This window comes from Plectropomus leopardus, chromosome 18, assembly GCF_026936395.1.
Source record: "Plectropomus leopardus strain MGB_pleo_1.0 chromosome 18, ASM2693639v1, whole genome shotgun sequence".
NCBI lineage: Eukaryota > Metazoa > Chordata > Actinopteri > Perciformes > Serranidae > Plectropomus > Plectropomus leopardus.
The window spans coordinates 12,460,106-12,485,177 of NC_142193.1; the positions used below are offsets into that span (position 1 = coordinate 12,460,106).

The following is a 25,072-nucleotide window of genomic DNA, read 5'->3' on the forward strand; positions in this document are numbered from 1 at the left end:
GACAACAGAGTGAACCCGTGAGCGCATTTAGTGCGGTGGGAGGACAAGCAATTCGACAGAACAGCCAGCCTGGAAGTCATCTGAGTTACTGGCAGTGTCGACGTCATCATGAGTTTAATAACACCAGCGCTGGATGTCCACTACCCCTTCTAACCTTAATTCAGTGTTTGATTTACACAGAACACTTTACACTTATATTGAATGTTCATAAAATTCGACAAATATTAAAAAAAAGGACAGAATGTAAATTTCAGTAAGCTTTTATTAATACTGAAGTGGCAAAAGGGCCTTAAACACATCAGAAAGCTCCATTAGTTGAATATGAATCCATAACACCAAGAGCAATTATGTGTAACATTGTGTTGCAGCATTTCCAAAAATGACAATGTCTCTAAGCTATGCATGACCCACCTCATGCTTGCAGCAGGCTGGTTCTATTAAGGTAAAAACAAGGCAAAATATACATGTTAACAAAATCACACTTAGAAAAAGGGACCAATATCTTACAAGTGTTTTAATGTTTAATGTGCAAAACAATGTAGATCACTAAAAAGATCGTACATCTAAAATCATAAGCCTGTGTGAAGTCACAGGCCCATAATTGATTTCTTTGTTTCTTTGAAATTTGCACTTGATGCTGACATAAACTTTGATAATGATATCACTGCGGGTATATGGTATGCACATACCAAATCTTCACAATCACACAATCACAAACACACAGTTTTTCTCTGTCCTTCTCATTGTTCTCTACCCTCCTCTGTGCTCCGAGGGAGCACTCTCCTTAATTACATTCCCTAGCCCATTGATTATTTTAATGGTGCTGCTCCATGCTACACAGTGGGCGTCTGCCTGCCTGCACCATGTCAAGATCAAACACAGTCTCTAGGGAGGAAAATGGAAGCCGTACATTCACCTTCTCCCTGTCCGGAGCCCTTGTGTGTTTGCCTTACATGATCAAAATGACATTGGTAATGATAATGACAATGGCATAGGTAACATCAGACTGAATAATTACAATTCAATTATTAAGGTCGTCTCTAATGATGGTCAGCCAGCTTTTTTTCCCCATGACATTTCTTTTACAATTCAGAGGATGTACACCAGATTGCACCTGCAAAAACATTTGTTGACTAGATCATGTTGTTCTAACATTTATTAAAGAGCCATGCCATTCCTAATATTTGGCATTGCACGGTGTCACTTTCACTGCATTTAGGATGACATTTGCATCTCCACGTGTTACGTAGTCAGTCATTAAACTGTCGTCTTGCTCTTCGGGCCATAATTTTTCCGCCTGCAATTACCTTGTGAAAATTTTATGGAGACGTGGAAATGTACTGTGATGAGCCGTGACCATGGTGACTCAGTCATTTTTCTTTTCCTCTGTGCAGAGGTGTGCTATGTGGCATTTGGTAAGTAGAACATGTCCAGATGCAACAAATGTAGCATGGTGAATACACAACAAAACATTAAAGTAAATGACAAAGTGTTTTTCAAGCATGCATTGGAAAGATAGAAAAAGGCTACATTTTAAATTTCACTGCAGCTATGAGATATTATGTAGCTGACATTTTGAATGAGTGACCCAGAAGAGAGCAGACAGACATTTTGCCACATAATCCTACTTAAAACTCAGGGGCGTTGGCGCACCTGGTGGCTCAGTGGATAGCATGGCGCCTAATATTCAGAGCTTGTATCCTCGCCGCAGCGGCCGTAGTTTCAACTCTGGCCTTGGCCCTTTGCTGCATGTCACCCCCCCCCCTCCCCCCATACAGGATATTCCCTTGCAGGCTTGTTTTCAAAAAGATAAAAACTTCAGAACTTGAAATTATTTCTTATAACACTAACTTTAGCTTTAGGTAACTGTAAATGCTTAAATCTTCTACAAGTAGAATTTGTTGGTTTTTTATTATTTTCGATATAACTGATTAGTCTTTCTACTTCTACATCTTATACATTTCTAATCTAAGCTGAGAAACATTATATTGCCTGAGTGCCTGGCCCTAATACTTTTTGTATGTCACGGGTGAAGTTTTTGTAAACTCTTTAGTTACGAAGAAGATTTTCTAATGATGTGTGCACATGGAATCAGCAGATGGTAGACGGCAGATGAAAAACACACTCTGAGCATCACAGGAAAAACAAACACAGCCCGATGGAATGGCAGGACGGCAAACATGAAACATGCTTGGCGATATGATGCAATGGTGTTACCATATTGTTGACAAAGAATGTACTAAAATATGTTAGATAAAATTATTTTGTGTTTATTACTTTATATCATTGCTAGTACTGTCCAGTAATAGTGCATTCAGTTTGTACTGGGAAGATGAAATATCCCAGTTCCCAGTTCCCAGTTGGAAATTTCAAGTGGAATGCTTCCTGAAGTTGGATTTCAAACGCAAAGTACAGCTTAGTAAGTGTTAATTAACTAGTAATGCTAACAGTGGCTAACCTGACTTGAATAGGTATTGCTAACAGCATTTTGGTTTTCTGACTTGTTGTATTGGAAGGCAATCAACTCAAGTGTAATGTCATTCTCCGTCAACGTCAACTCCGACTTCTGAGGTGAATTGAATCAAGTGCATCGCCCATGTTTGAGGGAACAATGTAACATCCAGTAGTAAATTTCATTGTGAATGGTGGTAACAAGTAAAAATATTTTAAACTGAATGGCAATGCCATCTACCATTACTGTTGCCTTTATTCACCGCCAGCCTCTCCTAATTTAACTGTCCCTATCCTTATCTCTCTAGTTAGCTGTCTACCATCCCTTTAATTCCATGTGAACGCAGCATTAGGCAGTTCCCTTTCTTTCTTCTGTAGGCCTAAACCTTGCCTACTTGTTCGTTATCTGTATCCCTCATGCACATAACATCACTCAAACCATCAATCTAAGCAAGGGTGTTTGGTGGGGGGGGGTTATAAATGGAAGGTTTGAGAGACTATTGGAATAATTTGAGCGTCAAACACTTAAAGGTTCAGTGTAAATGTATAATTGATCAATAATTACTGATCAATAATTACCTGAAACTAAGAATCAGGTTTTTGTGACCTTAGAATGAGTCATTTGTATCTACATAGGGTGTAAACCAAACACTGGCTTGAGATCTCCTACAAGCTTTGTAAATGGAAGAAGTTTCAGTTCAACAACCTCACCACTAGATGTCACTAAATCCCCCACTGGACCTTTATTTTTTTTATTGTTGCGATTTTTTTGTATTAATTTGTGTCTTTTTGCATCCATTTATGCTGCAAATGCCTTTCATTTTGATTAATTAAAAGTCCTTTGCATGTTTCATGTTTTTATTGAGAGAGACAAATGCACATATTCTAATTACTGTATCCACCCCAGTAAATCTACGCCTATGCATTTAAGCATATATCCTGCCATCAACTTCCTGTTACCATACCTATTAATGTGCATATCATACATGGCAAATAGTAGATAAAAGATAACATCTCAATGGCAAAAACTATTTATATCTTTTTTCATTCTTATAGCCACTCATTTTATCAAACCAACAACAAACAACATACAGGTCTAAATTAACCAGTCAGCCTGCAGCATGTTTCAAAAGCGAGCTTTGTTTTTGTTTTTTTCTTATTTGTATGCTAAAGAGGAGCAAATATGAAAGTCATCCCAGTTGGGTATAATAAAAAGAGAACAGAAAACAAATTCGATGTCATAGATTGTGATCACGACTAGAAAGTCCCTACGACTAAAATTGTGTCCTTATGATTAGACTCCATTCCCCTCTTCATCCTTTGGATCTCTCCCGTCATGGTTTGGCAGAGGCTGGGACGTTCTATTCGGTTTGGGCCTTCTTTAGGTGGTCTGGCTCCACCATGACCAGCTGGGAGTCCTCAGTCACCTCCAACAGAGTCTCCATCTCTGGGCTGTCTACACTCACCAGCTCCCCTTCTTCCACCTCCACGTGCACACCACCCAGCCCATTCTCCTCTCCCCCTGGCTGACCCTCGGCCTCGGCCACCTCCACCATCTCAGTGTTGTGTACAACCTCCTCCTCCCCTTCTCGGAACTTCTTGACATGGAAGGTGAAAGGGGGCACGCGGTACACAGTGGTCTTGTTGCGAGCGTAGATCGTGTGGTCAGGAGTGAGGGACTTCTTCACCTTGTCTTTGGAGCTCTTGATCTTCGCCCTGCGCTCCATGTTGGGGGTCATGCGGGTCCCAAGCTTGCCCATCTTCTTTTCCAGGTTGTGCTTCGTTTTCTCCAGGTTGTCACGGGTTCTCTGTCTTGTCTTTTCCAGGTTCTCGCGGGTTCTCTGCTTGGTCTTCTCCAGGTTCTCCCTTGTCTTTACTTTGGTCTTCTCCATTTTCTCCTTGGAGAAGGCTTTCTTTATGTTGTCCACTTGCTGCTTGGTGGTGCGTTGGAGGCGCTTGGTACGAGACTCCTCAATAATCTCCTCAATCTCCACCTCCTCATCTGAATTGAGGTGTTCTGGGTGTCCCTCTTGTCCCTCAGGTATCTGCTCAAGGCCCTCCACAGCTTTGCCTTCAACTACAGTCTCTCCTGTCTTGGATTTGGATGGCAGCTTCACTTTGTCCTGTGTGAGCAAAATAGAATGGAGAAGGAAAACAGAATAGCATTATGTTAATAAATCACAACATGTGAACTGAATGAAATTTTCAATTGGACATTAACTACAATATTAAATGTGATGCTACACTGATTGTATTGTATGACTCATGTAAATTATGGCTTTCCATTTGATGTTGTGAAAATTATTAGCCAGAGAAGAGTTAATGGCCTTTAGGTGAGAAATTAAATTAAAAAATATGGGCATGATTATTCACAGATGCATGTGCCATCTACACACATCTGCACACAGCATTTCACTGCTTGGAGCTGGTGCAGAGTGCCATCTAGTGGTGTCAATCATATGCCAACAATCAAGTACCAGCATGACTGCACCCAGTTATCTTATACTTCCAGCTGGTGTGGTCGGCTGGTGTGGTCACATATACCATCCATCTTAAATACTCATAAAACTTTGTGTCTACAAGAAATGATCCACAACTCCTCAGTCAGAGTGAAACCTAAGACAACAGACTGTCACAACTAACCACAGGTGGGTTTCCTGCCCTTTTGCTAGCATTTCTCCAGAAATGCTTCAACTTGTACACTTTCCATGTTGTCACTTTAAGGCCTTAATTTTAAATCTAACAGAAAACAACAAAAGTGATTTTACACATAGAAATGTTCGTAAAATTATAGATGATCTATTATTTATAGATTTTTTTTCAAGTTAATAATGCTGCTTTCGATTCACTAGAAATACTTGGTGGGTTGTACAGTTTCAGTTTAGCGATATAATATACAGCACAGTAAGGCAACAGTTTCGCACTTGGTCAAAAACATATCGATACGCGTAAACCTCTATGTAGGGTTCTGCATACAGCAATACAGAAAAAGTGTCCCTAAGTTGTAAAACCAATTGCACAAGTTTACATTTACACTTGTCTTTTACTTTACTTTGTGGAAAAAAGTTTGCAATTCCGTTATGGACACAGTGGAGTTATGGAGTTAATCCTGACAGCTGCCAATCAGTCAGCACTGCAGCAACTATATTTTCATGCCCACACTGTCAGTGTGGTACCAGATATCCACACAGGGAGAAGCACTACTATGCTATGAATGTTAACGCCCTATGAGCATGTCTGTGGCCCCGAGAGGGATTAGAAATCCCACCCTGCTGCACCTCAGTACCACACCTCACTGCTTCACCACTGCCATCTTTGTAGATACACTTAATGCTGTTACAAAAAGCCCTTTCTCTTTCTTCACTCCTCTAAAATCAATTCTTCATCTCACTTCAGTCATTTTCATTGCAGCAAAATGTAACTATTGGACTGAAAAAGCAGACTGAAAAATTAATCTTATTAGATATAAGATGTTCTTTGAGGATAAGAATTGTAGTCGCAAAAAGGTATCAGATAATAATATACAGCAATATGCAGTATTGCAATATTCAGCATATCCCTAAACTTTTAAAATCACAATAATATTTGTACAGCATACCACTGGACATTTCAATCATTTATTTAAATTCTATTTTTATAAGGATAGGAATGTTTAAAAAACAGCTTTTAGACTTGCATGCAATGTAAAGTCTTTGACTAAAATATTTAAGGGTAAGAAGCTATTTTCTGCAAAGAACTTCAAATATGAAAAGTGAAATGAAATAAAATGAAAGCTTCCTTTGCTTTATGCCTGCACCTTAACCATGTTATTAAGTTTGTCTGTGACTGCGCTCACAGTGCAGATAATTCACACATTTGCAGGTTTGAAAAGAATGTTCACAATCAGAATTTTACCCTAAAGTTAAAATACATGTGGTTATTGCCACATGCAGACTGAATCTCCTGCAGAAACAAATTCAACAGATCTAGTGTACAGCATGGCTGAGTGACAGCAAAGGGCAAGACATAAGGACATGGCACGTCAGAGTGTGTTTGATGGCTATTAATGTGAAGTATAAATGAGACACGTCTTAGTGTGTCACTGTCAATATCAATGTTGTCAAGTAAAATAGGAGTTTAAAAACTGATACTGGGCCAAACAACTTGAGAAGGTTGGTTTTGTAATGTCATGTGATTAGTTACTTTTAATATTGACAGTCAAATTTCAATGTTAATGTCAAACTTGTGAAAGACAAACACCTGTCAGATCATGTGACTGCCACATCTTCCCGGGCAATTCAAATATTGCCATATGATCCTATCATAAAACGGTCATTGCGTCCTTATCTAGTGCTGTGTATGGTGTGGGCCCGGCCGACCCGCTCTGTATGGGTTTATTTTGAGCTGGCCTTTCCCTCTCTCTGGATTCCATCTGCCATTCTCTGGCTGTGGGCCACTGCAGCCTTCAGTGCTACCGACAAGCCCCCACCACACGCCCTCCTCTTCGGCACGGCAACAGATAAACACAGCCCTCTGTCCCCATGGCAACCACCTGCTCATGTTATCTCCGGTGGTTGGTGACGTTTAGCTGGATAAACAGCTGACATCTCTACAACAATATACCAACAAGAGAGTGTTAAAATTAAACTAAGTATAGAGCAGCTGCTTTGCAGAAATGCATACTGAGTCAAGTACTTCAATAACATAATTGAAAGATATTTTTGAATGTATGAGCACATAGCTCTGCCACTCCGTTAGAATGATGTGATATGATGAACTAAACCGAATAGGAAAAATATAAAAAGTCCTGAAATGTGACCAGGTTTGTGATTAAAAACCACAACTAGTAAATAGTGTACGCACAGTAACATTAAGTACACACAAATACTGACTAACTGTCTAAGAGGCTGTTCAGTTGACCTCATATGTCTCCAGTGAAACTTGTTTGCTGCTGTCGTGTGAGTTTGGCTGGTGGACTAAAGTTGAAAGCCACTGTGTTAAGCTTATACATAAGTCCATCTCTTGTGTTCCTGAAGTAAACAGCCCTCATGAAAGACAACCTCTGTGTACTATAAAAAAAACACATACACAATTGCATAGCTATGCATTGAGTATATGTATTGATGCAGACACGTGTACACCCACCCACAGAAATGCAGACACATTTTTTTCCATGAAGCCAAACTGTGAGCACTTTTCATGAGAAGTTCTGACGCCTGAACAGGAAGCTTTTGCAGCCAATGGAAAAAAAGCTTTGCACGGCAACCTGGGAACAGCTGAGGTCATACTGAGCAGGGAAACCAAAACATGGTCCAGGATCACATCAGCTCTGTACCTCACTAAAGCTATGTACCACTTAATCAAAATTGTCACTGCCCAACTGACTAATGTTTTTCTGGAAATTATACTGATATAAAATTGATGGAATACAAAGCACACTATATATGGCAAGGTATTTTCATACAGTATTCATGTGAGGTTCTTTTAAAGCTGTTGGTAACTTTTACAAAAATAACTTTTTGCCATGTTTGCCAAACACGTCACTATATTCACACAGTACTTTATGAGATAGATAATCTGTTAAAATGTTTCTCTGCCCCGCTCCAAAAGCTTTTAGTGGCATTTTTGAGAATCCAGTGAGCATAAACAAAATCAATCTGTAACGCAACTGTAAATAATGTCAGTCACTGCAAATAAACTGCAGACAAGCTGTGAAACTAGGCAGCGCTTAATAAATATGAACCAAGATTCTCTTACTGCATCATCTATTTTTGCCTGAAATGTTTTCAAAAACATATTTTAGTGCACTGTTAAGATGTAAAATAAGAAAGTTTGTGGCAAACAAGCAGGGTGCAGGGTAAAAACATTTACAGCTGCTGGATTCCAAAATCAAACTAAGGCAAGAATCAGACAGGAGATCCATACACTGTATTACAGGTTCCCAGCAATTTTATTTGTGCAACCTTTCAATATAACAGAGCTCTTCGTCAGCCATTATCAAATCAAATTTTGACAGTTTTCATCAATCAATCATCGATTTGATGATCTGACAATGCTAAACAAAGATCTTTGTTCTCTGATGACTGACAGCTGCATTAGAGACTCCTTGGCTTGTTTTTTTTATTTGTACTGTGTAGATTTAGTAACGGTTTCCTCAAATATGACAAAAACATTATTTTCATACAGTTACTAACTGTAGCTTTAATGACTTTAAAGGGTCTTGATGGCCAATTTTGACAAATGCCATGTTTTCCCACTCATAAACTTATGAAGTTGTAACCTTATGATCCATGAATATTTCTTGTTACATATCAGCCAACATACACACTGATAATGATATATCTGCAATAAGATACCATCAGCCAATGTATCAGTCTAGCTCTACAGTTATATTTTAGTAACATTCTTAACATGTTTCAGTCATGAGACAACCAAAGACTTGTGGGAACCCAAATGAATAAACAGACATTGCATGTTGGGACATTTTGTTATTTACATTCTTAAATCTTGACTCAGACGAATCTGTGGAAATTGTGATAACAGCATTGAACACTGTTTGGGTTTTCTTGCCTGATTACTAAGTAGGAGACTGGGAGCTTGAGGGATAAATGGTAAGTCCATTAGTGTCCCTGCCTTACCTTCCACTCTCCTCCCACTTAACAGCGATGGAAAAGTCGGCTCTATGTGTGTATGTGTTTACTGACAGGTGCCAGGGGAGTGGTGACTGAGTGTATGTGTGCTCCCCTCAATGAGAAGGAGGTCTGTTGCTAATGTGTCTTTCCTCTAAGAGTGGTGTGAATCATACCTCATGGAAAAGTTGGCTAAAAGGAGTGGGAACTCTCTCTCTCTGAGTGTGTGTGTTTGATTAGCTCAGACAAGCCAACAACTGTCTGTCCTTCAGAAGGCGGCACAACACAGGAGATGCAATTAAAAAGTCCCTGCACACTGAGGGGAAAGATTTTGGTAAACAGCAAAGGCTACAAAAAAGCAAGTGAGACAGAAATGTGAGGACAAGAGGCTCTGTGATAGATCAGCAGTACCTCCAACTTTGGCAATCTGTGTGTTATTAGAGATTAGACCACAAATTTTTTGACCTGTGTTGAAAATGATGTCCCACTAAAAATAAATCCTTAAATTTAAGGTGTTTATGTAACAACAACACGGCTTTTCATTGTCTAAACATTATCAGCAAAATGTTCTCTGTCTGACTCATACGGGGGCTGATATAACCGACTGTTGCCATGGACGACAGAGCAAACAGCGCTCTCAATCAGCACTATACAAAGACCACAGCAGCTCCGACTAAAGCTGCTGGCGTCTACTTTTCTCTGTCTCCCTCTCTGTCCGCCCATCTGCTGTAACAAGGCCTTGACTAACCCGCCTGTTCCTGTTTTCCTGCTTAGTTATTTAAAAACGTCATCATGTCGATGATTAGTAGCATTAGTAAAATAATTAAATGGCTGTGTCAAATGTGACGGATTATTACAAGCCAAATTGTCTGTTAAAAAAAGATCTAATATGACCATGTTATCCATGCTATTAATTGAGAAGTGCAATGGCGCCTCCAGAAATTTTTAATGGGGGCAGTCAGATAGGGCCATTGACAATCTTGAAATGGTAAATTAAAACCAAAAGTCATAACTGAATTTCAGAAATGCTTTTATTCTTTTGACATTCACAGGCTGGTTGAAAACTGTATCATTGATGAGTTAATAAATTGCATGCTGATATACTTTAGTTTCATATTTTACAGTTAATTGTAATAGTTATCTGATGTACGCAGACTAATCCGGGAACAGTAAACATTTTGAGTTCCATAACAATCCTGTTTTATTGTGTTATGTATGTTAGGCATTGCTCTCAAAATAGGCTGGTTATGCTTTTTCCTTTGAAGGACAAATCTGCAGCTTTTACTTGAAGGAGTACATTGATTGTAAGCAGCAAAGCATTTATTGGTAACAAGCTTACTCAACTTAAGGGTAGACTCCTTGGTATTTACCCCCTTAACGATAAACTATGCCAACATTGTTGTTACCAATGGATGCCTTAGGCTGTCTAGTTTCAAAACATACCACTATCTTACTGCGCCACCACCTCTTAACACAGTAAAGTTGACCAATGGCCACTGGTGAGGTGGCTGTGTGAGGTTCAGTTACTATCAAAATACACATTATTGAGTAATGTAATAATGTATTACATTAAAATATATATAATTTGCCTCATCACTCCTGTTCCTAAGACACACTTATAACACCTGTTTTCAGGACAGGCTTACGCTTTACGTTCCTACAGTAATTAGTAGTTTCGGACAGACAGCCTTCAGATATTTTGCCTTATTTGTCTGGAGTAATTCACAGAGTAGTGTGAAACTTGACACACTAATATCAATAGGGCAATTTAAAAAATTTGGCTAGAGGTTTTATCATTTTTAGGTGTGACTGTTTTTATATAATATGCTAATGTTTTTAGCATTTACAAATATTTTTATATAATATGCTAGTATTGTTTATCCCCTTTCATACCTACATCAAGGATATTGATATCCTTGATGTAAGTATATATTAAAGATATATATATATATATATATATATATATATATATATATATATATATATATATATATATATATATATATATATATATATATATATATATATATATATATATATTAAAGTGTGTATTTAATCTTGACTATTTTTTAAAATATTACATTTCTATGTTAGTGCCATTTTTAGATTGTACTAAGGACTCACTTGTAAATCAGATATTGATCTCAGTGGGACTTCTTGATAAAAAACAACTTATGAAACTTACATAAAATAAATACTCTGTATTTATCACAACAGTGTTCCTTGTAGTAACATAATGCCAAGCATTTTCAAGAAAAATCAAGGAATACACTATAATGCATATATGATATTTCTGTTAATCAATACCCAAGCAGTTAGGATGAGCTGCAAGGCTGACTTTTGTATAACAAATCCATGTGCATTAACATTCACAATCCAAGCACATGCAGACAGACATTTAGCAACGTGCTTGCTTATAGATAAACACACACACACACACACACACACACACACACACACAGAGGCCATTCCTTTTGAGGCAGTGTGATGAAAGGCCTCTCCGGTGAGTCACAGGAGCAGCTGTCTGATCCTGTCCAGTCCTTGCAGCTGTGCACTATAGCTTTCACAATGAGTGATATCACTGACCCATGTGTCCCTCCAGGATGGGAGAGGGCCAAACGAGAGATTGACATGAAACAGAGGTGGAAGTTCGTGTGTAAGAGCCCCGTGAGCCCTGAATGGCGATGCTTTGATCCCTGAAGAGAAGTTGGGGGCTAAAATAAGGACGCTAATGTACTCTGGTCATTAACATTGATGCCTCCCGCACTCTCCTAAATAAGACTCAAACAATTCACAGATGATTGGTCCAGCCGCCTGCTACCTAAGGCCTTCTGAGGTGACTCTTGTGACTGAGGACACAATGCAAATTCTGTTTCATGAAGCTCTCTCTCAACCCACTCTAATGGTGGCATGTTTAAGAGTCTAGTGGGCAGTGGAAATATTAACAAGCAAACCCACTCCGTCTATAGACAAGAGAGGGGCTCTGTATGCCACATAGCCAACACAGCGATGTCATGTTACAGCGCGCACCACAGGAGGGGAGTTCCTTGGTTTTTCTGTCACAGTGATTTGTGATTTCACACGCAAGGACCTAAAGGGGGAAGCCCTTTCCACAGCTCAGCCTTCCCACATCCATGAATCAGAGACTGCTGCAATCCCACAGTTACTCCCATGCAAAGATGGAAATGTACTTTTCCATTTACATCTCTGTGTGAACTGGCAGCTACAGTGCTGGAATATATTATATAACTACCCATTTCTCTGTAACAGTGCCATCCACATTGACACTAAAGGGCTAGCCAGCCAAATTTAACAACTCTTCACGCTCATTTTCCATTCATGCGTGTTGAAGACTGGAACTAGTTTAGGCACAAACATTAATTTTCTGCAGGAAGCATGAAGATTTTTTACATTTTGTTTGTTTATTTCAATCCTTTACTTAAATAAAAAAGTGTGTTGTAATTATTCATTATTCATATTACTACATTACAGGATAATGTGACATGTGGATCAAGTGAGGGCATGCATTAGCTGCCAACATGGATAGAGCACTGGGCCCCAACTATAGGAAACTATAACTACTGTATTACTTCAGGCCAATATAATGATTAATGACTTATAACTTCTGGAAAATAATACCTGAGGGTATGAGGGGGAAGGCAGCCAGCCAATCACCCACACTGCTTTGCTTTGTTCTGAATTGAGCTGTTGTTTGTGTGATGCTGAATAAAGTGACTGAAAAATTGTAGATGGAAAAACTGACGGAGCTTTCATTTTGTATTTGTTAATCAGGTGTGCACCTTGTTTTAATCTAACACTGCACTTTAATAAAATGCCTTGTCATCCTAATGGAGGTTTTGTGTAAGTAATGTGAAAATGTGTTATACCCTGTAAACAAAACTGTGTAAATAACTAAGAAAACAGGCCTGCAATGGGAAACCTTTAAAATATTATCAAATGTTTCACCTTCAGAGTTAACCTCTCACATTGATGACATAATTCAAGTATAATTTCTATTATTTATAGATTAATCATCCTAAACATCCATGTGCATGCAAAATCTAATCCCAAGGGTACCCAAAAAACTTGGCGCACGCTCAGCAACAGCCTATAACTCAAATGCCAGTGACAAGAACAGCGAGCCGCCACAGCAGCAGTGGGAAATATACCACCAGAGTAACCTGACTGTTGCACTTCAGACTGACGGTTTGAACATACCAGACTTTGCTCTCACACGCAACCTCTAAAGTTACAGCAATAACAGTCTCTTATATTATAGGGAATGTATGGATGTTTTTTTTTTTGTACTGAAGGACTACTTCCACCACAAAGTGATAATTTGTGTATCAATAACTCACTGTGTGATACTTTGAATTTGTGACAAATCTTTGTGTTCAAAAACAGAGACAATTCCTGATAAATCAAAGTCACAGGGGGTTCACATTTAACATTAAAACATAATTTAACATCATTTATCCAGGCATTTGCTCAGTTCTTCACAAACACATGCTTTTTTGCTAAAATCTCACTTTTTAAAACACTTCCACATTAACAGTCTTACACATGGATGACTAGCATGTGCATGTGTATGAACTGTGTTCAACAGAGTGTACGAGCAAGCACTTTGAATTAAGGCTTGACAGATTATCAGCATGGCTAAGTGTTGGGGCTGATATTTGGCATTTTGCTGATTATCTGGATCTATGTTTTATTTTAATGATCGCTGACAAAAAATTAATTGATTAAAAAGTGCAAAAGTGTAAGCATGAGAGGAACTTTAACTTTCATTTTTTTAATTAAAATTTTCACTTGACTCTATAAAAAAAGCTGCCGGTAACTTGCTTTATTCGATGTTGTAAGTTTCAGTTTTGATTAATCATTTGCTAAAGGCATTTAAACAAAGTTTTGTGTTGAAGTCTGTTATATTCCTGATTCTAAATATTGACAGAAAGATTTCCATTTTTATTGTTAATGCATTTCAATTCCAAATATTGATGATCAGTCTCATTAACTACTAATAATCAGTGTCGGTATTGTCCTTGAAAAACCAATATCGGTCGACCCCCATTTTAAATAGTAAGGTTTTAGCAAAAACACGTGTTTGGGAAGCACTGAGCACAAGACGTGCTAAATGAGACTTGGATTATACTGAATGAGTTGTGTGGCCTCCCTTACACTCCAACTCATTAAGAATGTTCTGGCATTTTTCTTTGTTAACTGCCAAGGCATGCAAGAAAAACAACGTTCTTATCCTAGCACAGCGTGAGTAATGAAAATACAAATGATCATTTTGTGGATGAAGTATTCCTTTAAATTTTGAGATATCCACCAACGCTCTCTCCGGGGTCTCCGGCTTCCTCCCACAGTCCAAACACATGCAGGTCAGGTTGATTGGTGACTCTCAATTGCCCTTAGGTGTGACTGTGAGCGTGAAAGGTTGTCTGTCTATATGTGTCAGCCCTGCGATAGTCTGGCGACCTGTCCAGGGTGAACCCCGCCTTCACCACGATGACAGCTGGGATTGGCTCCAGCCCCCCCCGTGACCCTTGCAAGGACAAGCGGTTACGGAAAATGAATGAATGAGTGAATGAATATCCACCAACGGTACTGGAATTTATTGTGGAAAACAAGTGAAATTTGACATATTTAAAAGGTATGAGGTCACCATGTTTCTTTTCCTAAACCTAACCTATGTAACATTATTTGCCTAAACTTAACCTACGCAACTTTACATTAACTAGGTCACTTGTGGGGAACAAATCCATATCATAAAAACCGTTGTACTTGTATGAAGATACATTGATTGTGAACAGTTTTAATTAGGAAATCTTGTCAAATAATGGAAAAAATAAAAATAAATAAATTGTAAGCAACTCATCTACCTTTAATTATAAATTGCAGTAAACCAGCAGCATACAGAGTACAGTATGAACCCAACAACTAAGGCTACATGTAAACACACACACACACATTTGCCTGGCAACAAGCCCACGCAAACACATATACAATGCCGTTAATCAATCAGTTGGTGCTGCTGATCACTAAATTCAGACCCACTCAATGAAACGAGACACGACAGTATTCCATTGCATTGCTGCTGGTGTATTTATAATCAACAGCAACATATCGGTTTCCTTTCATACACCAACTCAGATCATTTGGCCAACTCTTTATTTTGGCTGTGGCCTTGTAGGTGAAGGGTGTGCCTACAAATCTTGGAGTAAACAGCACCGAGGGTATCAGCAGCTTCCACAAAGTTGCGATGTGGTATGAGGACACATTACTGTTCGTCGGCCAAGACGCTGGATGTCAAGTATAACTGTTCAAATCGAGGGGTGACCAGATTGGTCTCCCAGCCAGTGAATCCTATCTGCTGCTGTGGGACGGGAATGTTTGGTGAGACAGGTCAGTCTTGTCTTATGGACCTGGAGAAACAGCTCTCACACACATCTGGACTATATTATACTATAAGGTGCTGCACACATGCAGATGTATGCAGATGTATGTATGTGTACACACGTGCACATGCTCACAGGGATTGATTGAGAACTAGTTCTGGGGTGTTGAAAAGCTGATGTGCGACAAAAACTCATACATTTCTGCCTCTAAATAACTCAACAACATATGGACATGTTGGAATAGCGGGGATCATGTTTCTGTTGTACCAGACGGGAGCACAAGAAAGGCTACAGTAACACTGTCAGCAAATCCACCTCCAATATCTCAAACACACACACTGCAGTGTTGTACACCCCATCTGATGAAGCAACTGTATGTGAGCTGACAATATAGCCCTAAATTACACCTTCCCTCATGCTTAGTGAATTGTCTTGTAAATGGTCAGTCTCTTCAGAAATGTTTACAGTATTTTAATGACTATGTCAGCTTGAAAACACATCTTTACAAAAGCGAAGAAAACAGAAACATGGTTAACAATAGCAGAGGATGCTGGCCATTGCACTCTTGTTCAAAACACACTCATTTTCCACTCTTAACATCAGAGAGGAAAGGCTTTTTACAGCAAGGGGAATGTTTCTGATCAATAAAAATATAGAAGAATTAAAAACCAATTGAAAACGATTGTTCTTGTTTAGGGGTTGAACTCATTTGTTCCTTGTGGCATTAAAAAAACAGAGAGAAGATCTGAGTATTACAACATCCAGACATGGGCTAAATTTGCCAAAAGTGACAAAGCTCTGGCTCCAAAATGTTGTTGGTGACTACCAAAACAAATAAAAGATAAGGGGAGGAGATAAGCAGAGGACATAAGAGCTTGACTTTAAAGAAATAGTTTCAAAATTTGGGAATAACACCTGACGCATATCTCATCTGAAACACATAAACCTACCACTAGCTTAGCCGAGCACAAAGACAGGAAACACAGGGAAACTGGCTCTGTCCAAAATCAACAAATGACTACCGGCACTTCTAAAGCTTACTAAAAGGACCCGTTTTATCTCATTTGTTTGATCTGTACAAATATTTTAAGTGCAACAACAATTTGCCATGAAATGGAGGGTTATGCACCAAACCATGCTTTTTGACTGGGAGAAGGAACTTCCTGGAGTCTCCTCTGGAGGAAATGACTGTGTCCGGCCAAGACGTAGTCAGCAACAAGATTCGCTCTTTGGTTTTTGTGCAGATTCAACAAACAGGACATAATGATCATGTGTTTGGTTGTGTGTGTGTGTGTGTGCATACGTGGGTATGTTGTGGTAACTTGTAATTTTTGAATACCCTATTTTATAGTTTGTTTTATACCATCATTGACTGGTGATTTCTCTCAACTGGCAGGTAGGGGCCGAAAGTGATCAACAAAATCACATAGCAAAAGGCATTTCCAGCAATTAGCTATACTGAACAAACCTTACCTAGTCTTTTGCAGGCCACATTTCAGCCTTCGTCACGCCTCAAAAACTGACGTGTAGAAAAGTTTGTTTTTATTTTGAACTGTGACATCTGCGGATTAATTCCATATCCAATGTGTTATGATCCAAGAAGTTAGGCACAATACAATATAAATAAATCCACTTTTTTGTTATCTTTATGGCCACCTTAACTGTAACCCCTGGATTCCACCAGACTGTGCCGCATTTTGGTCGCAAAGTGGCCACTGGAGCTGATTGCAGCCAACTCTTTGTTGTTTGGGAGAAAATAAGGAGGTAGGGAGAGTTTTATTATTGGTGATCTTGTCCGAGGTTTGTCTCCATATACTATGTCAACTCTGGTTACACATGTCACCTCCATATCGTCTTCCCTTCATTCCACCACTCTAATGCACTCCCTGTTCCCCACCCACATGCCCCAAGACCTGGCAAGATCTGCACTCTACTGAGTGCGCTTTTCTGGTTAGAGATTTATTAAGGCTAATTTAGAGATGCTGGTGAGCAGTTTGTTGTTTGGACAGTGTCAGTCTAGCTGTTTTCCCCTGTTTTCAGTCTTCCTGTTAAACTAACAAATTTGATGGCTGTAGCTGCATATTAAGCGTACAGACTTTAAAGTGGTGTTAATCGTCAGTCTTTTTTTTTTTCTTTTTACAACACTGTATATCAGATTTTCTTGTCATGTATGACATAGTCTTGCAACCCACAACCCCATGATTTTTTTGACAACTCTTTACATGCAGAGACTCACACGCTACTGAGCATTTGAACTCCGAACTGGATCCACACAGTAGCTGACATGCAATAGTGAAATGTGGAGCCTGCCAGATATCTTTCCATCAGCCTGGGAAAGAGGATGGCAGCAGGAGAAAAGGACAGAGAGGAGAGACAGGAGGAGAACAACATAGTGTAGCAAACACTGAATGAGTTGTGCCCTTGGTTGTGGATTAGACGTCTGAGTTGGAGTAGGAGTGGGCTAAGTTGACAGTGGGAGAGAAACAGAGAAGGAGGGAGGAGAACAAGTGGGCATGTTGGCAGGAGAGGCAGAGAGATACCAGCAGGATGAATCACAGCACTAACTTTGTGCTGCTGGTTGAGTGCTTTTTGGTCGGGTTAGTTGGGCTGCTAAGTGCTTCATCATTACCCTCTCTGTACTGAGGCTGAGATCAGATCTGAGTTATGCCTGAAAACAAATATTTAAAGAGCTGAAGTAGCCAAAAAATCCTTGGCTGGATGAGTATGTCTGGAGTAAGTGGAATAGAGTTATTACAAAGTCTGGGTAGGGTTAAAAGCTATTAAAGACAAGTGGGCTGGGGCTGGTGGCGAGGCTTGTTGGCCGTGATCTGAGCTCTGGAAGGTCTATGAGGTTGACCTGGAATAAGTCGACTGTAACTGAGAAGTCTTACATCGCCATGATGGAGCTGACCACATGGCTATTGCTGTCTTTGAGCTGCAGCCAAACACTCCCTGATTCCAGACGTACATCAGTGCTGTCTCACATCCTGATGGCCATGCACTATCACGTTGCATAAACTGGATTAATCCCAGTAATTAAGTGGATAATGCACATTATGAAACACATGTCGTCCCCAGTTCTGGTGGACAAAAGCCACACATTTACCCTCATAAAACTAACTAAAGCGAGGACTCACTAGCAACTGCATCACATGGAAACCATGCTGTTTAGCTACTGATTCCAAAGCATGTACATTCTCAAAATTGTGATTTTTTAAAGGAAACTACAGCAGTTTTACACATTAGATCTTGGGAATTACAACTGCATTTGAAAAAAACCTAAAAGTCTCTTGTGGCTCCAGAGAGAGCTAAGTGAAATCTGATGAAATTTCCTAAAGTAATGTCACTGAGTCAGAATCGGGCCAGCAACTATACGGTTTTTAAAAAACTGGGCCTGTGTAATTAGAAAGACGTGAGGTTACAAGAACTCTGAAGAGCGCTCTCTTCATTTCTGCTTGAGGCTAGCAGCTTAAGGCTGCATTAGGTGCTACTTACATAGCACACTGGAATCTCCGACTGAACTGTTGGTGGTCGAGCTGGTCCAGACGTGTCTGGTCTCCTCTAAGGACGAGCTGGAGGCTCAGCCGTTGAGGCAGAGCATCACCACTAATGCAGTTCCCTGGTTTCTCCTACCATCAGGCAGATGAGAAACTGGAAAAATATGACTATAACTAAAACTATTTAAATTGAGGGCTGCAGGGATGAGTCCTAAAATATCAATTCACATTTTGGCGCTCCCGGTTCCCTTGTCTCCAAGGAAATGGGTTTTCTGAATGGGTTTTTGGTTTACTTCCTGAAATAAGGTATTTGATCTACACAAGCTTAAGAGATTTTCACTTTTTCTTCAGTAAGACAAAATGCGTCAGTAAATACCTCACTCCTGAATTTCAAGGCTTTTAAGAGTCTTGCTGTTGAGTGGCTGAATGAGACTACAAAATGTCATCATGCCAAACATAGCTTTGAAGCCTTGTTGCGGTGGCAACATTGAAGTCACGGCATTCTTCTGTGGAGATTATCTTGCAAAATGTGTAAATCTAAGTTTTTGTTAGCTGCAGAGTTTATTTTCTGCAATAACCCAATATCCAATTGAAAAATTCTATTGGCTTTTTGTTGAGGTAAACAGGGCGATGTTAACTTCTATGTGGGCCTACAATTATAAGTCACCGCTGCACCACTATATGATTAGTTATCTGTTTAGTCATAAAAAAATGAATCATGTGTAACAGAGGCTAACATCTTTTAGCTGTTTAAAAAGAAAAACTTCCTTACTGCTTTAATATGGAGTAGAAAAGAAAAGGCCTTTATAGAGGGACATTTACAGTCATTATAAAACAACCATCATGAGGCTTCATTATAAAAGCCACAACATTATCTTTAAACTACTTCCATCTGATTTCAGCTATTAATGTTAACAGCTTGGGGCTAGGCCTATTTCCTGATTATTACTATATTTTAAGCTACTGCTATTAGAAAACACTTCTACGGGAAATTATAGTGAAATACTTGGCTATATGAGACTAACGGGAAATTAGGAAAGAAAAGTGTGACTCATTTAGAAGAGGAAAGACAATTAGTCTATAAAAGACATTAATATTAGAGGCAATACAGTCAGCGCAGAGAAATGCAGGGAGGGTGTGAAAGCAAGGTCCTGTTGGATCACAAAGTCCTGATGACAGGCTGGTTATACTTTGTGCAGCAGGAAGACACTCAGCCGCTGCAAGGACACTGGCACTACGGGTCTATTATTCTAATAATCGAGTAATACGCCAAATTAGAAATTAAATTTGCAACATTTCAAATCCTAAACTGCCATCCTTAATTTAAAATTATGTTTATAGTTCTAATGAGGATTGCCGTTACTGAGGTACTTTACTTTCTACTTCCAGTCCACAACATTCTGGAGGCAAATGTATTTACTGACAGTTTTAGGTACTTTGCAGATTTGAATTATTGATACAAAATAGAATCAACTAATTAAATATGATTATTACTAAAGCTTATGCTACCCGGCAGTATATATCATAGTTAGTTCCTCCTTGTAGCACCTGCAGCATGAGTTATGCTTATAAAAGATTCATCAAAAATTATGATACAATAATACATATTTCGAAATGGGCCTTTTTTTTATATTGTGTACTGTATTCAGGCAGGAGTATGACAAAAAGAATGTGTTTTTTGAACATTAAAGCATGTAAACATGTTCTTGTAGAAATCCTAAATGCAAGTAAGCAGCAGAAAATTAGCATTATATGGGACCTTTAAGCAAACATTTAATATGCAGGACTTTTCTACAACTGCATTGCTACTTTTATTATAAAAAATTCTGAATACTTCTTCCACCACTGCTGATATGTAATGAACATTCAGTAAACATATCTTCATTGCCACACCCTGTTGCCGGGGAATCCTACGTGCCGTCATCTTTGCAGGTTTAATTATAAAGCATCACTGTCGAAGTCTTTCCAGGCTAAAAATCCTGAAGTATGTGGCTATTCTCAGGGTGCAGAGACAGAGTGACAGCAGAGAAATTGATGGCACCTAGTATCAGTTTAACAAAGCAGAGGATAAGTTCTGACACAGCAAAGGTAATGCTGTGAAAATGTTTCACTTGTCTTACTCAAATTCTAGCTTCACTTGTTATTGACACTGTGAGTGAAAACTGATATTGGTAAGGAATGGCCACACACACACACAAACCCACACAAGTTGGCATTACTGTCTGTGTGAGCACACAGCTCTTCCTTACTTTACTGCCCCGGATGGTAACCGTAACCTTAACCCCAACCCCTACATGCCTAACCTTAACCCTGATCTCATCCTTAACTTTAAACTTATCCCACTCTAACACATTAACACACAAACTAACAGTGGAAAGTGGTGAAACCTGACTGACAGCCAGTGTTGATTTGCAATGCTGCCAATATCTGACCAGCCTATCCGTCAGTTAATTAAACTAGACACGGTGCAGCCGTCCCTCTGGCAATAAATAGATCATGGGAGCCCGAAACAGCTACTGCAACATGGAAGCTACAGCTCCTACAACCGCTTTGAAACATGACAGTAACCAAATTTAGACAGTGATAAGATTGTTACGGCTGAGATAGCACCAACAGGATTTAATTCAGAGAGATTCCTGTTTGCAGAAACACAGAATCGTAATAAAAACAGTAAAATCCTCCGTTTTATAAAATAGCGGAAGCTCTTGAAAAAAGATCCACTTGTGCAAACAGGTTGCTGCTTTATGTACAGTGTTCATGCATTTAAAAGGGCTTGCAGCGTCAAAACCAGCAGGAGGCACCTGCTTTGCAGAGTAATTTATTAAGGACTAGTGCCTATGATTGGATTTCTGCTACATGCCAATAGTGTAACCTGCTCCCACAGTGGACATCCCAGGAGGGGGAGGTGAACAAGGTTGCCTGCCAATACGGATCCTAAAGTAAGCTCTACTCACGAGAGGCTTGCAACTGTCAGATTCACTGTTACTAATGTTTTTTTTTTTTAAAGAAAATATTCTTTCTTTTCCAGATAGCATATTGCAGAGATTATGATGTGATGTGCATAACAATAACATTTTCCTGAGCTACTATTTGATTCAAACAACATGTACTGCACATCTGGGAGAGACATCACTCCTCGGCAGCTCTTCCTGAGTTTACTCACATTTTTTTCCCATTAAAAGGGATTTTTTGGAGTTTTTCTTTATCTGCTGTGACGGTCTAGGGACAAAGGTTGTCATATGTTGTAATGCTCCCTGGCACGAATTGTGATTTGTGATATTGGGCTATAGTTGTATAGCTGAAGTTGACTGAAATTTGATTTGTGACAAATTCCAGATCAAAGGACATGAGACCTTTTTACAGCCCAAACAAACTAAAGCAGGATTGCTGCTGTGCGTGCTGCAAGCTGTGAATATACCAGCTAGACATGACAGCACATGCTACTGAACTAAAAAGAGCTGCTAACCTTGTCTCAAATGCACCAGTCAGTGCACCACTGTCACATTATAACATGTGATTTCTTTCTATATTATATTTTTTAACCAGGAAGCTACCATGTTCCCATAAAAACAGACCCTTGACCCAATAGAGTGTCCCAGGGATGACATTTCTCTGTAGGCAAATGCAGAAGGTTCCCTTTGTCAAAAGCCCTATGGGATATTTCCATTGGATTTTGAATGACCACAGAAAATAAATTCTGTGGCAAGCAGACCTTTAATATACAGTACTTACACATTTTTGTTCACCAAGATAATCTTCACAAATGAACACCACTTTAAGGATCTTTAAGGCCTAAATGCAATGGCCAGAAGTAAAAAGCATAATGTTAGGCTATAAATGAACCACACTATGTTTGATTCTATGCCGCCACAACAACAAGACTGTAAAGCCGTGTTCGGCATGTAATGACTCATTTAGCCACTTGTTAGCAACTGCCTTGTTTTAAGACACAAAATATTTACTGACGTATTTAATATTATAAAAAACAAAAAAGTGAACGTCTCCTCAGCTTGTGTAAACCACAGACCTTATTTCAGGCATCAAACCAAAAACCTATTCAAAAAACCCACTGACTTTGAGACGAGGGAACTGGAGGTGCTGAAATACTAACTCATTTTCCGGGTTTTAGGACTCATGACTCGGGCACTCTATACTCGGGTATTAAAGTGCACGTTTGTGCACCACGGATGCATCATTGCCAGTGAGTCCCAGAAAATCTTAATAATAAAAACTACATCTTCATCTCACATGACAGCACTCTGCCAACTATCTGCCCTCTGAGTCCTCAGAGGTGGGGGCGTTGGTTCTGTCTCAAATAGCCCTTCATGCCAGTGTTTATAGGCCTTTTTTATTTACACCCGTTCGTCTTTATATAGTTTCACTCGGTAATCATGAGTGGAGTGGGAGAGGTCACTGTCTGCCTTGTTTTTTCCATGGAAGCTACTTCCTGCATAGGTGAGAGGAGGTACCCACCTCTCAATCAACATGAAAACAAACCATACAACAGCTTCTACATGGCGCACTGCAGTGACTGATTCTTTGTAAATATTACAGCCTCATTTAAATTGAAGGAAAAAGTGATTCAGACATATATGTCATGGAAGGCGCAGAGCCGAGGCTTTGGCTAGCACCATCTTCAGAAACTACAGCACATTTCGACTGACAAGGGGTCAACTCAAGCCACGGCGTGACTCTCGCTCGCTCTGGTGAGATGATGTCAAAAGGTTGCTCTGATGGTTTGATAGATCTTCAGGTGCATTTCACACTCCTCTCCCAACTTTCCTTTGCACTGTGAGGAATGCAGCGCACCCCTTTGATATGTACTGTAACTTTAACAGCCCCATGTAAAGCATTACCACACTCTCAAACAAGGACTTGCTGTTAATTAGTGCATGGACACAATTAAATGTGAAGCTCTCTGTCTCTCTCTCTCACACACACACACACACACACACACACACACACACACACACACACACACACACACACACACACACACTGCAGGCCTCAGTATTCACCTGGTAGATGAGGACTTTGAAGTTGCGTCTCTTGAGCAGCTCGTTCTCGTTGCTCTCCAGCTTCTTGATCTGGCCGGCCTGCTTCTCCAGGTTGCTGCGCACCGTCTTGACGTTGACGCTGACCTTGCGTACCTTTTCCAGCATTTTGTTGACTGTGTTGGCTGTCCCGACGTGGTTCTTGGACAACTTAGCCAGCTCCCCTTGGATGGTTGACACTGACTTCTCCATGGCCTCCTGCCGGGCCTCCAGCCCATTCTGGGTCTGCTGGATCTGGTCCACCACCCCGATGATCTTGTCTAGCAGAGACAGAACCATGACCCCATTCATCTGCGCTTCGCTCTTGCCTCCGGGGCCAGTGGCCAGCACCAGGTCCACCTCCTCGGCAGGGTCATCATCATCCACAGCCGGCTCTGTGGCGGCACTCACCAGAGCTACCTCGTCATCATCATAAGGCACTTCTGCTAAGCCTGCGTGCTCGTTCTTGACACCTGTATCCGCCATGGCTGTCAACTCCAGCTACAGAACGCCTGCACACTCACTACAGACAAAAATACACGAGTGAAAAATGACCTGCAGGAGCCACGCTGCACACAACTCAGTCCCTAATCCTTTCTGTGTCCTTTCACACAACTTTCTCAACCACTTCTTTGCCTCTTTCTAGTCTACTTTACACTTAAACCTTCTCTTCACCCTCAGTCTCACGCTCTCAGCCTTCTCTGTCTCTCTGCCTCTGCTCTGGGATGCCAGCCAGCCAAGGGGAGTAGGGCCTCTCACAGCTGAGGCATGTGTGCCCTGACTCAAATGCCTCTGCTCCCTGTGAAACCACCCAGTCAAAGTTTTCCCTTCTTACACCCGGCCCCCGCCCCCCGGCTCCCCCTGCTGCTGGGGCTCCACCCCAATCTGTCCCCAAGCACAGGGCAGCATATCTCCACCACAGGCGAGATCCAGTACCAGAAAAAAAAAACAGGGAAATGTGATAAAGTTCACAGTCTCTGAAATTATGATGGGTTGATTGTTCCACAAAATAGACAGAGGGGTGTTGGATTTATGCAAATGTTTGACAGCAATCCTCCATGTGTCCTCTTTATGGAAAATGGCAA

At 40.1% G+C, this 25,072-nt stretch overlaps 1 protein-coding gene across 1 annotated transcript; it reads right to left on the reverse strand.

Annotated features, from left to right (window-relative positions):
* Window positions 1–244: 244 nt before the first annotated feature.
* cavin1a (caveolae associated protein 1a) lies at window positions 245–24,798 on the reverse strand. The gene is made up of 2 exons (XM_042505677.2): window positions 23,973–24,798; window positions 245–4,574 (listed from the first exon to the last, which is right to left on the reverse strand). Exons 1-2 carry the CDS (start codon window positions 24,471–24,473, stop codon window positions 3,813–3,815), a joined length of 1,263 nt encoding a protein of 420 aa, XP_042361611.1. The 5' UTR covers window positions 24,474–24,798; the 3' UTR covers window positions 245–3,812.
* Window positions 24,799–25,072: the final 274 nt, after the last annotated feature.

Excerpts from the sequence above, each read along its gene's own strand:
- cavin1a (XM_042505677.2), bottom strand. The coding sequence starts at position 24,473 with ATGGCGGATACAGGTGTCAAGAACGAGCACGCAGGCTTAGCAGAAGTG. Across the intron at positions 4,575-23,972 it reads TCAAAGTCCTCATCTACCAG|GACAAAGTGAAGCTGCCATC; the intron begins GTGAATACTGAG and ends TTGCTCACACAG.